The sequence below is a fragment of the Molossus molossus genome, unplaced genomic scaffold (genome assembly GCF_014108415.1).
Source record: "Molossus molossus isolate mMolMol1 unplaced genomic scaffold, mMolMol1.p scaffold_m16_p_23, whole genome shotgun sequence".
NCBI lineage: Eukaryota > Metazoa > Chordata > Mammalia > Chiroptera > Molossidae > Molossus > Molossus molossus.
This window is the reverse complement of record NW_023425359.1, coordinates 23322610-23335597: the sequence shown is the minus strand read 5'-3', so window position 1 is coordinate 23335597 and position 12988 is coordinate 23322610. Positions and strand designations below refer to the sequence as shown.

At 40.8% G+C, this 12988-nt stretch overlaps 1 protein-coding gene across 4 annotated transcripts in view; it reads left to right on the top strand.

The window, feature by feature from the left end:
- Positions 1-12988, top strand: part of KCNT2 (potassium sodium-activated channel subfamily T member 2) — a 165919-nt gene that overhangs the window by 65094 nt on the left and 87837 nt on the right. For all 4 annotated transcript variants that reach the window (XR_004961413.1, XM_036277429.1, XM_036277428.1 and 1 more), the window contains exons 7-8: positions 98-181; positions 3154-3248. Coding sequence is in view for 3 of the 4 variants with exons in the window: in XM_036277429.1 (XP_036133322.1) it covers positions 98-181; positions 3154-3248 (179 nt within the window). In the remaining variant the exon portion in view is untranslated. The remainder of the gene's footprint in view (positions 1-97; positions 182-3153; positions 3249-12988) is intronic.

The following is a 12988-nucleotide window of genomic DNA, read 5'->3' as shown; positions in this document are numbered from 1 at the left end:
TTACTCCCCTCCCCCTTCCCATTTTACATTTCGTTCTGATCTGCTGGATAGGACTCTTCGCTTTGAGATGAAAGTTTAGTTTTGATCTGTTTTTCAGATCTTCTGGCCTTCCTTAAGGAACCTATTCGTCCCAGTCTTTCTAAACTGCTGGCTGGCCAAACATGCCTTGGAGAACATGATCGTGAGTATCCCAGTGACATGCGGACACAGACATGTTTTCTATTAGATCTTTCTTCAGTGTTCAGACTACACGGAGAGGGGAGACGGCTCGGCGTCTTTGCCTCATGACCTTTCGATTCTGCATTTTTCCTCCATAAAATACAAATTCATTCATACCACTGGAACTTATTTAGTTGTAACTAAATATCTCAATGTTTATTGTTAAACGTCTCTTACATAATGTAGTCTCTTGGTAAATAGTCAGTTCTATTTAGCAGTAAAAATGAAAGAGTTTTGGGAAAATGCTATCCAATAATTCAAGGGATGCGATGTATAAGGATCTAAGCCGACAACCTTAAGTGCCAGGCTGCTTGTATCCTAATCAGACCAAAAACTGGCAAAATACCCACGCGGCCCGGTCACTTCTTTGTCAGGCACTATGAACTAGTTAACGAAGATGATTCAGATATTCTAAATATCACCAGAATAAAGCTCACTGCTCTTTGGTCTGGTCCAATGAGTGTGTCCATCTTCTGAAGACAAATGAGCTTTCTAGGTGTTCTGTTCATGCGTACTGGGACCCTTGGTTTTAAGGATTCTGGGGGTCGTGGCATCATATTTCCTAAAAATCTCATATTTCCTCCAAATCTGTGGGGTTTCAAAAGGCACTGTAGTGGAGTTGGGATCCCCTCACTTAAAGTCATCTCTTTAGGTTTGGTTGGGCCGGACTGGGAACGGATTATAGGGGCACACGGAGGAGGACAAAAAAGATGCACAGTTCAGAGTGTGCCCTCGCTTCGTGGCCCAAGGCTGACCCTGTTTGGAAGGACTGATTCATAAGCATGACCAAATATGTTTACAGTAGGGATCCACTGCTTGTCTGTGATCTGGCTGTGACACATTTGCTATCTAGTCATTCATTCTGTAAACGTCAACACAAGTTTTCTGCTGCCTTGGATGGGATGGCCAAGACATTTTGTTTCTTTTCTCATTTCTTCACCTTCAAAAGAGAATAAAAGTGCTTACATGACAAGCTGGTTGTGAGAATTAAATGAAATTATGTATACATACATAAATATGTGTGTGTGTATATATATATATATATTTGCATACACATTGTAAGGGCTCAATATTATCAATGTTACTACACTGAAATTAAATTTTTCTGGAGGCAAACTTGTTTTTCTTTTAAATGGTTTTCAAACAGAAATGATGACCACAGTTTTGGCCTGAAGGAATATTTGGATAACATTTGAGAGTCTGTAACCGGATGAATGTTTCTAAACATCCATGTTCATGAGCTGGAGCCTCATGAAAGTTCGTGGCCAAAGCGTGGGTGAGAGTGGTCCGTGGGGCGGTTTGAAGAAACACTGGGCTGTTGTAACTGTTCTAAAAACAAAACAAAACAAAAAACAAACCTATTTCACTAAAAAGACATAGCCTAAATTGCTAATGAAAAAAATAAAAGCACCAGGGACAAATAAACCTCTGATACACTGTGTCGTGAGTTGTCGGATACAATAGCCTGACCAAGAGAGCAATGGTTAGTAGTCCTGGGGAAGACCTGGAGGGCTTGCAGTCTCCGGTTAGGGTCCGTTTTCCATTGTATTTCTATAGTCTGTTTCTCTTCCTCTCACTGGTTGCTCAATTTTTATTTGTTTTTCTGCTCAGAAGAAAAAGTAAGGGTTGAAAGGTGAAATTCGATTCAACTTAGTTTTTTGTTTTTATAACAGTTCTGGTTAAGTGTGTGGTGGAGGAAGAGAAAATAATGGCTCTTTGGGATTATATTGGTGAAGTTATCTCCTGCTCCACTGATTTTTAAGACTATTAACCACTTGGTATAAAAAAATTAAGATGAGCTGGACTCTAGAAAGTAAAAAATTATGAAAATCTATAAATCTACCATACCGACTAAATACCAGTACTAATTTATATCTTAATATTTTCTATGAACACACACAAACATATCAGACATTAAATGATGCTGTATGTTCAATTTTATAATTTGAATTTTTATCATTTACTAGCATGTAGTGGACAAGTTCCTATGTCATTAAATATTCCTCTTCGAATCAATTTTAATGGGTGCATCTAAGTCTATTCTATAGTTTTGATCAATTTATGTAATTGTGTTTGTATTGCATGTTTTAGTTTTTTGATAGTAATGAACATTTATTATTTCACATACTAAATATAATTTTATAACAGAGATTAAACAAATGTTGATTTCCATCTCTGATAATTTTCATGCCATTTAAACATTTTTTGCTATTGAGTAAATACTTTTTAAATGCATGCATGCAGTACATAGGGTGTACTTGTGAACTATGACCCATATTACCAAATTCCCTTCAAGAAATTTATAACAAAGAACAGGAGCAATATCATTTGCGAATGCTCTTTTTTTTGCATCTTAAACAACACTGAGTATTATTATTTTTAATGTCTTTCAATTGCAAAGATAAAAATATATATCTTGAATTCGCATTTCCTTTACTACTAATGAAATTAAACTTAAAACTATTTGCTCCCTGGCTATTCAATTTTTTTTTTTTTTAAATGATCCATAGCCTGGCATGCTTTATGTGATTTTTCCTGATTCATATAATAAGATTTGATAGTAGTTTGTCCCAGCTTCTACTCCTCCCCTCACTGAATAGATCATTTTCTGATCTTTTAAAATTAGAATGGTCCATAAGAGATGATACTCCTAGAGGGCTGTTGGGGAGTCAGTCTCTAGAGATGTTTGTAAAGTGAGTAAACTGAAATTTGGGGCTTTGCTGGCTCTTCCACAGTATTTTTGCAACATGAATGGCATATAAGGTTTATTTTGACTGAGGCAAAACCAAAATTTTGCTTCTGTATCCATTGAAAGAATACGTATTGCGTGTGCACAAAATGGTTGAAATGTAATACATAATAACACATGCAATGAAGCTCGTGAATATTTAATATTTATCAAAATTTAAAATATGCTTTTCTGTCTTATTTTAGAACGATCTCCATAGAGCTATTCAGCGTACACAGTCTGCGATGTTTAATCAAGTTTTGATTTTAATATCTACATTACTCTGCCTTATCTTCACCTGGTAAGATTGTCCATATCAGCATTTTTATTATGTTCTATTTAACTATAGTTTCTAAAAAAAACAACAACTTACGGTAAGCCATTTTAATTAATAGATAAAAGTCATCAGTCAATCGATCATTCAATCAGTGGTCACTATGAAATGTAATGGATCACTTACAGAAATAGAAGTTAAACCCTTCCTTTGGTCCTACAGAAAAAAGCAAAAAAGCACACTCTCATTCAGTGTTGATATTTACTGCAACACTGGTCTTTTCCAAACTCTGTGAACAATCCTACCAAGAGTTTGTCCTGCACGTTGTAGCTGTCAAACAAGAATGTTTCCTTCAAACTGTGGACATGGGTGCCCTTATTTTTCTACAGTCTCCACAGCAGAAGGACTGTGGAGAAACTGTCGTTGCCCATCAGTGTCTGCCTGACCCTTCGCTCCGCGGTGTGCAATCAGGCAGAAAGCAAGGGCAGGTCTCAAGGCACTTTGCTTTGCTACAGAAAGCAGTTAGTCCTTCTTTTGGAAGGTCCCACTTTGGCCATTAAAATGCCAACCAATGTGAAATGGGACGCCACCCATACGGATCCCTGCGGATCCTCCACTAGAGAAAGGAACTTGAGAACCAAACAAGAAGGCAGAAGGATGCGTGTGTTTTGCAGGAGACTGAGATACCATGTGTAATTGTGCTCTGACCTGGATCTGGCCTATGGAGAAAGATAATAAGCTAATTAGCAAGCACTCAATAAGAAGAACGTATTCAGACTCTAGTGCAACAGAACTAGATGTAACTGGAGTTATAGGTACATTAGTTCAGTGCAGTCATACGCTGTTTGCAACAGAATGCGGTCTGAGAAATATGTCCTTGGGTGTCCTTGGGTGATTTCATCATGGTGTGAATATCACAGGAGTCACAGAAACACACCACTGTGATTGTATGTGCTGTGTGTGATCAGTAACACACCTGTGATGTTAACATGGCTAGAACATCATTAGGCAATAGGAGTTTCCAGCTCCATTATAATCAATTTTTTTTAAACGTTTTCCCCCTTGATTGATTTAGAAAGAGAAGAAGTGAGAGGGAGAGGGAGATAGAAATGTCGATGAGAGAGAACATAGATTGGCCACCTCCTGCATGCCCCCCACTGGGGATCAGGCCCACAACCTGGGCATGTGTCCTGACTGGGAATCGTACCTGTGATCTCTTGGTGCATAGGCCGACAATCAACCACTGAGCCACACTGGCTGGACTCCATTATAATCTTTTGGGGCCACCGACATACATTTGGCTTATAGTTGACCAAAACATCGTTATGGGGAACGTGATTGTATAGACTTAGATATGTAGGTATGCTAACCCGTCTGCATCAGTAGTAGGTAATATCTATTTGTGGTTGAAATATATTTTATGGTATGCTTTAAAAAAAACATTTTAGGATATTTAATGCCTTTAAACATAAACCATCCCTCTGAAATTGTCACAATGCCATTTTATTAAAGATGGTTTCTGTCTTCACATACTGTTTTTAATTGCTCACCTAGTAAATAGCTAACTTCAGAAATGTGAAATAGTAACAGAAATGACTTCCTTTCTAAAGTCACTAAACATTCTTAATTGTAAGGTAATGACAGTATTTGAATAATTTAGAAGTTTTTGTCATTTTACTTAAGGAAAAGTACTTAAAATTAAAAATTTTATATACATGTTCACACACCAAAGTTTAAATTGCTGGAAAATTATAAAAGAGAAAACGAATGATGTCTAAATATTATGGAAAGTCTGTTCAGGTCAACTTAGTAAAAATATTATTGTTAAAATACTGCCAAATTATTTTTAATTTTTAAATTTTTTTCTTTATTGATTTTTTAGAGAGAGAAAGAGAGGAAAGGAGAGGGAGAGAGAGAGAGATAGAAACATCGATGAGAGAGAACATCACTTGGCCGCCTCCTGCATGCCCCCCACTGGGGATCAAGCCCACAACCTGGGCATGTGTCCTGACCGGGAATTGAACCGGTGACCTCTTGGTGCAGGGTTGACGCTCAACCACGGAGCCATGCCGGCCGGGTCCAAAGTATTTTTCTATGATAACACTTAGCTCAGTTTGTGTGGTTCTGTAGGCCTCCTTGCCACAGTAAATCACCACAGCGGGCTCTCTGCCCTCATGTTCTGCATCTATCTCATGAGTAGTTTCCATTTTTGATGGAAGCAGCTATGTGCCTGGAAATGTTCCCAATAGCTCGTATGAAAAAACATCTTCCTCCTATGTAATGTAATGTATTTGGGATTTCTGTACTTCTTACATATATTTTTATATTTGTTTCCACCAGTTAGCCTCACTCGGTTAAAGATAATAGTACCATCTCTCTCTCTCTCTCTCTCTCTCTCTCTCTCTCTCTCTCTCCCCCTCTCTCCCTCCCTCCCCCCTTTCAGTACACTGAATACTTTTAATGTTATAAAAACAGCATTGCAACCTGTCCAGGGCTCCAGTCTCACTGGGCGGGGTAAATTTCTTCGTATAAGCTTAGAATAAAATAACAAGTGGAAACCAGGGACGTGGTCTGCAGGGAACAATTTTAAGCAGCTGGCAGTGATTTCTTTTTCAGTAGGAAAGTAAAAATTATTCTTTTAGACTATTCCATAGTTCTCCTATGAATGAGGATATTTTTGCCTCCTCTCTGAATACGGAGACAAACAGTATGTCAGAAATTGCCACTCTTTATTCTAGCTGACCTATAAATGGAGGATATTTCAGATATACGTATATGTATATTTTGTATATATTTATATGTGTATAATCTCGAACAGTGTACACTATATAAATACATCTATATAAATATACATGTATTTATTTTACACTGTGGTGATTTGAGCCATAATTAATTGCTATTATGGAGCAAAACCATTAGTGCTTTTCAGAGTCAGAACTTTTAATATGTGCGCTGTCATGGAAGTCCCCCAAAGATTCAGGAACTAAAATTCGATGCATTGACAATGTTGCCCACAAATCTCACAGTCTTAAAATTACCTGCTTTGGAAAGCTGGGTATCCTGTTACAATGTGTCTCCCCTTCATCGTTATTAACATCACAAAGAACCGTCATTAAGCATCTGTCTGCAGAGACCCGCGCTGGGTGCCCAACTGAAGGAAAACAGCCTCTGCCCTGCTCACTACGGGACGTGCGCTCGGAATAGTTCCCGCCACTGCCATGGGACTGGACACGTCTGCTGTGTGCCCCTCCTGGCCAACGACACGCACTTCCCCAGCAGCTGGGACTTGGGATTCAGCCCCTGTCTCGGTAACAAAGCCACTAAACAGCTCCATCCGGGACTGAAGTGCATGACTTTAGCTTCATTAGTAACACATTCTGACCGACAGTGAGTTCTCGACTTGGTCATGCACTGGTGTTCTCATTTTACACTTGCAGACTCATTCTGCACCCACGTTGCTTCAAACTTTAGTTTTTTTATTCGACTATGTAGGTTGATATCTTTTTATATTGTTTCCTCAAGGTATAACATAGAGCGATTGGATAGGCTAATGGCTATTTCATGTTTTAGTCGAATGTGAAACAATTCCCTTCCTCAGTCTTATCTCAGGAGAAAATAAGGTCATTTATGTTTTGTTTAAAAAGGTGACTTTGTTAGACATCATTATTATTATTATTTTTTAATCCTCTCCCGAGGATATTTTTACATTTATCTTCAGACAGAGTGGGAGGGAGAGAGGGAGAAACATTGATGTGAGAGAGACACGTCGATTGGTTGCCACCCACACAACCGCAGCCGGGGCCAGGGACGAACTGCAACCGAGGTACGTGCCCTTGGATGGAATCGAACCCTGGACTCTTTGGTCCTTGGGTTGATGCTGTAACTGCTGAGCCAAACCGGCCAGGGCTATTAGACATTATTAATGTGCTTAATTGGAAGTATCTGGGTCGTTGTGCACCTGTGATTGACATTTAATTGAGCGGGTATTTAGGCTCTTATATTTAGGTTCCAGGGGAAGAACCACAGCTGCTCGGTTAGTGGACCGAGCGGACCGTCAGTGACTTCACAGTCACAACCGTTTTTGCACAGACACAAAGACAATACCCAGGAGGCCGAGAACTTACTTTCAGCAATAGAAATACAAGATTGATCATTACTTCCAAAACACAGTGTCTCCCTAGAAAATCTGAAATCTCAACATGTCAAATGATTTTAGATTCCATGAGAATCTCAGGCTTTAGGCAGATACTCTTCAGGAAAATGATCGTTTGGAACAATTTAATTGGTGTTCACTCAGTAAGTCCCAGCGTGCAAGGTGTGGGCTGATTCGGAGGCTAACGTCGGAGCTGGAAACCGGAAGTGACCATTGCTCATTACATTTCCCAGTGACTATGCGCAGCCCTGGGAGTCGTGGGGTGGGCGCGGATATTTAAAGTCATCTGTTCCTGCCATGTGACCTCTTCTCCAAAAACATTTTGTTGTACAAATTGACATTTACCAGGTGGTGAAAATTTTCCAGCCCCAATATTGCCTTCCATTCAAATTAATGTTTTCTTTAGAAACCTTGCCAAAGCTTGAAAAGCTTGTCTAACTGAATATATTTTACAAGGAGGAATTTTTAAAAAGCACAGAGTAAGTGATTAGTAATGGAGGTGCTTTGTTAGGATATGCAGAATCTATCTGAGTAAGCAAATCAATGATGACTCTTCCGTCCTTTTAAAGACAGCATCCTGAGGGTCTGTGTTTTAAATCCTAATGAAATGCTGTGCAGAAGCTGTTTGAGAATGACATAGCACTGAGATCATTTCGTATGGCTTTGTGTCAAAGACAACACTTAAGAATGTTTTATAAAGGACGAAACCTCACAGCAGATGCCTGGAGCCAACATTCTTCAAACAGAACCTGTATTTTTCGAAAAGAAAGTTGTGCTAACATTGAAGCTGTAAAAACACTTTTTTTAAATCCTCACCCAAGGATATGTTGATTTTAGAGCAAGAAGAAGGGGGGGAGAGGGAGAGAGAGAGAAACATCAATGTGAGAGGGAAACATCCGTCGGCTGGTTGCCCCCCTTATGTGCTCTAACTAGGGATCAAACCCACAAACTTTCGGTGTACAGGACAAAGCTCCAGCCGACTAAGCCACCCAGCCAGGGCAACACTGTCTACAGTGCATTTACATTCTTGGACTGTTTGAAATGTGTGCTTATCTAGCATCATGTTTCGGGGCCCATACGATTCTGGTTTTTTTTTTTTTTCTTCTTTTTTTTTATCCTCACCCGAGGACATTTTTCCATTCTTTTGTTCAGATAGAGTGGGAGGGAGAGAGGAAGAGAGAGAGAGAGAGAGAGAGAGAGAGAAACATCGACGTGAAAGGGACACATCGAGTGGCTGCCACCCGCACGACCAACCAGGGCCAGGGACAAACTGCAACTGAGGTATGTGCCCTTAGCGGGAACCGAACCCGGGTCTCTGGACTGCAGGCCGACTCTCTAACCGCTGAGCCAAACTGGCCAGGACCGATTCTGGTTTTTAATGCTGGCTTTTTTATGAGTAGGACTGACCCAGAGGCAGGTTGGGGCTGAGCCACGTTGGCAATATCACACTTGCTCTGCCCTGACATACCTGCCCTGGGAGCTTGGTCTTGAACAAGCCAGGTGCCTGCCAGGTGCCCAGGGCCCACCTCTGAGTCTCGCTCCCGTCACTGCTGAGAACCTGGGTCTGCATGGTGCGCTCTGAGGCTGCGGCCCCCGGGGCGCTGTCTCACCCGTACTCTGTGGCAGGCAGTGAATGAACCCCAGTAGGCAGGACAGGCGGGACACAGAATGGGGTTCCCTGCTGGCTGGATGATTGACGCCTGAGAAATCTTTACTAAAAATAGAGAGCTTCCCAGTCGATAACAAAGACTCTCCATTCTGGCTCCATCTGGGCTTCAGCCTTTTTATTGATTGTGTCCATTTCCCTCGGGTTAGACCCAACACAGTTACTTTACTTGTTGTCACTTATTAGGAACTTCCGTTTCCATCGCAGGATGGATGTCGTCACCCCGAGGGACCGCAGAGTTGCTGAATTCAGGAAGCATTAGGGCGTGCTCTCTGTACAGGGGGAAACTTGTAGACTGGAATACAGTCCTGGGGTCACAGTGCGCCTTTCTCGTTCATTAGCTCCATGTCTACACCTTCGCATCACCTACGGTTCACGATATGTCCGTCAAGAGGGTAGAGCTCATGTCGGGTTCTTACTGCCGTAATATGTTTCTTAACGAGAGATGACATAGTCGTGGTTTTGATGACAAGTGGGACACAATGTGTGAGATTAAGAAAAAAGGAAAAAAGACTTTGAAATTTGCATTTTGGGAAACTGACCAGATGATGGGCCATATACGAGGAAGAGGGGGTCTGGGAAGAAACATCAAAGGAAAGGGAAATCGTGTTCACAGTAGTTGAGACACCTTTTAAAAACCTAAGGAGAGCCCGGCTGGTGTGGCTCAGTGGTTGAGCACTGAGCCCTGGACCAAGGGTCACCGGTCCGATTCCCGGTCAGGGCACATGCCCGAGTTGCGGGCTCGATCTCTGGAGGGGAGGGCGTGCAGGAGGCAGCTGATCGATGTTTCCCTCTCCACTGATGTTTCTACCTCTCTCTAAAAAATCAATTAGAAGAAAAAAAAGAAAAAGAAAAAGAAAGAAAGAAACCTAAGGTGAGCAGTTGAGCAACCATTTGTCTGCAGAGGCCGGAGCACAGGCAGGTACCAGAGGCGACATCAGCACACGGATCGTCACTGTCAGGGGTTAGGAGACAACGTCTTGGCAATGAACAAAGGAATTTCTGGTTCAACACCGAGCAACACAGAACCCTCAGCGGCTAGTAAAACGCGTCGGATAGGCCACACGGCACAGTGCAGACAGAGACGAGAACTTCATTCACCTACGTGTCCAAAAAAAGGTGGCTGCTCGATATATACAGTAAAGACGAGGGACAATGCAATGAGAAACTGCTAAAACGGAATGGCAGCCGAAGATGCCAACAAAGGATGGCATTACTAAAACGCACCCGAGCAGATATGTTCTTTTCCATTCTCCAAACATAGCCCCTTCCATGCCGCTCCACCCAGATGGTCTTCTATTTTAGACCGCCGTCAATGTGAGGGCTTTCACAGTACATTTTTATTATAACGAAAGCGTTTTCTTACCATCAAGCGACCAGATCTGGGCAGAACTCATACGTCTTTTTTAAATACCGCAAACTCTCTTTTTCTCTTTAAACATTCCTCAAGTGTTCATCAAGTGTTCATCTTTTCCTTCGGATTAACTCCCCAAATGTCACCTAACTCGGTACATACCCTGCACGCTTTGGCTCGTCAGCCAATTTGTAGCATCCTTATATTCAAGAGCATGTGTCATTGTTGTTCGCCTAGTTTCCTCTTAGGAAATTCTTTAAAAGTATCTCATTGTATTATATTTTACCCTCTTTCTTGCCCATACTCTTTGCTAATGTATCTTAAAGCATTTCCATTCCAAGTGTTGAGAGACTCATTTGAACAAGGTCTCCTTTCTCTCCATTGTTTAAGCAGATGTTCTTTCCTGAACCCAGGGTTATGGTAACTTCCAGCAACATTTTGCTACATAAATGTTATGCAGAATCTTTCTGATTACCCCTAAAAGTTCAGGTTTATTTGGCCACTGAATACTCTTTTTATAGTTTCTGTTAGTTCATTGAATTATATTTATGAGGGACCTCGGTTATATTTCTCCATACAAGCCTAACATTCATTTTTAGGCTCCTGGTTTGCTAGCACTTTGGTTTTTGCATTGGCTGTTCTCAATATCTCATTTGAATTTCATAGACGTAGTTCCCTCTGGTGTGCCTCCTGTGGGGGCGGCAGGCCAGGCTGCGTCCCCTGCTTTATAATTATCTTTTATATTCACAGTGCAGGCACTCAGTGTCTTTTCTTTAAGCCCAATGGCCCCCAGATGCTTTCACTTTTCTCCCCAGGACTTTCTGCTTTGTGTGTTGGCCTTTCTCTAACCCTTTCCTATTTTATAATTATAAATTCAAGCAGGACCCAGTGCCGAATAATCACCAAGATCAAGAGAATTTATACAAAAGCACTCGGTAAATTATAAAGTGCTATTCAACTATAATGGAGAAGTTTTGTTGCCATAATTTAGGGGGAAGATTTCTAGTTTAGCATTAAAAAAAAATAGGTTCTTAGAGCTTTTATTTCTTAGGGAATTCTCTGTGCATATCCGGAGATTTGAGCGACCTTTGGTGAAAACAGAAACACATTGCCTTGGAAGACACCTTGATGCGTCCCTTTCTTGCTGGGCGAATTTAAATGACTATGTGCCTGAGCTTTCCTTTATTCATTTGTAAAAGAAGGGAGAGAGAGAGATGAACTTCCACCGAAGACTTGAGACAGTTTTAGAAAGAGACCTGAAAATGGGTCATTGTAAGAGAACGGAAAGAAACAACGTAACCTAGCAGAGAAGAAGTGGGAATCTGCTATTGAGGTCCAGGCAGCTGAGGCAGAGGGGGACATGTGCTTGACCTCCAGGAAGAAGAAACAGGCAGGGTCGTCAAGGTCGTCCAGGGCACTATCGTCCCCCTCGCTCTGCTCCCCACAGAATTCAGGAATCTCATCGTGTAGGCAGAGTGAAGGAGAGACACTAGTCTATGTTCTTTCTTTCTTTCTTTCTTTCCTTCTTTCTTCCTTTCTTTCTTTCTTTCTTTCTTTCTTTCTTTCTTTCTTTCTTTCTTTCTTTCTTTCTTTTAATATGTTTTTTTAATTGATTTTTTTAAAAGAGAGAGAAGGGGAGAGAAAGAAACATCAATGAGAGAGAAACAGTGATCGACTGCCTCCTGCACGCCCCCTACTGGGGATGGAGCATGCGCTCTAACCGGGAATCGAACCAGGACCTCTCAGTCCATGGGACACGAGCAAAGAATAAAGGAAATAGCACATTTATTGTCTGTGTTAGATTCCAAAAACACTCTCTTTGCTTAATTTTTTTTTTCTCACATGAAGAAATATAGAATCAAAAAAATCTTCCATGGTAGTATTTTAGCGGCAATATTTATTCCTACTTTAATCCCTTTCAGTGTAAGTAATGTGATGCGGTCAAGCTCTTACCAATTTTTGAAAACGTGAAGCCGCAGAAGCAAAGTGTATGTTACATCAATGTCAATACAAGTTTCATTTTCCAGTGAGTTACTTTAGTCTAGCAGGTGTCATTGACCTCCTGGAACTGCTCTTTGAACACATCATCATTGATCAGGAAAACAGCTGCAATTTCCAGTGAAAAAGAAGAGTTATTTACCCGGGAGACCAGCCTACACGTATACGGATCTACTTAACATTAGTTTATAAGCCATTAAATCCACCATCAGTAGAAGGGTTAGTTGAATGCTCAAATGAACCAATCAGATACTTCTCAAGAGTGTTCTTACTCACATATAATTATAATTGTATATCATAGACTTGTGTGCACATATTATACTCTGCGAAATAGATGTAAGTCCACTTCGCCACTACTTAGAAAGGGGATATTTTTCAATTGAATTTAGTGATCAAGTAAAAAGGGTACCACCATGACGGAATATTATCTGTCGGTACACATGACATTTTGAAGTAATATTTTATTTTATTTTTAAATGCATTTTCAGTGTTGAAAGGGTTACAGATAGCCTTCCTTTTATGTTGGATTCCAGTGACTGATTGTGTAAAAATAAGAGTCACTGTTGCTATGAACGTAATTCTCATGGAGTGCAATG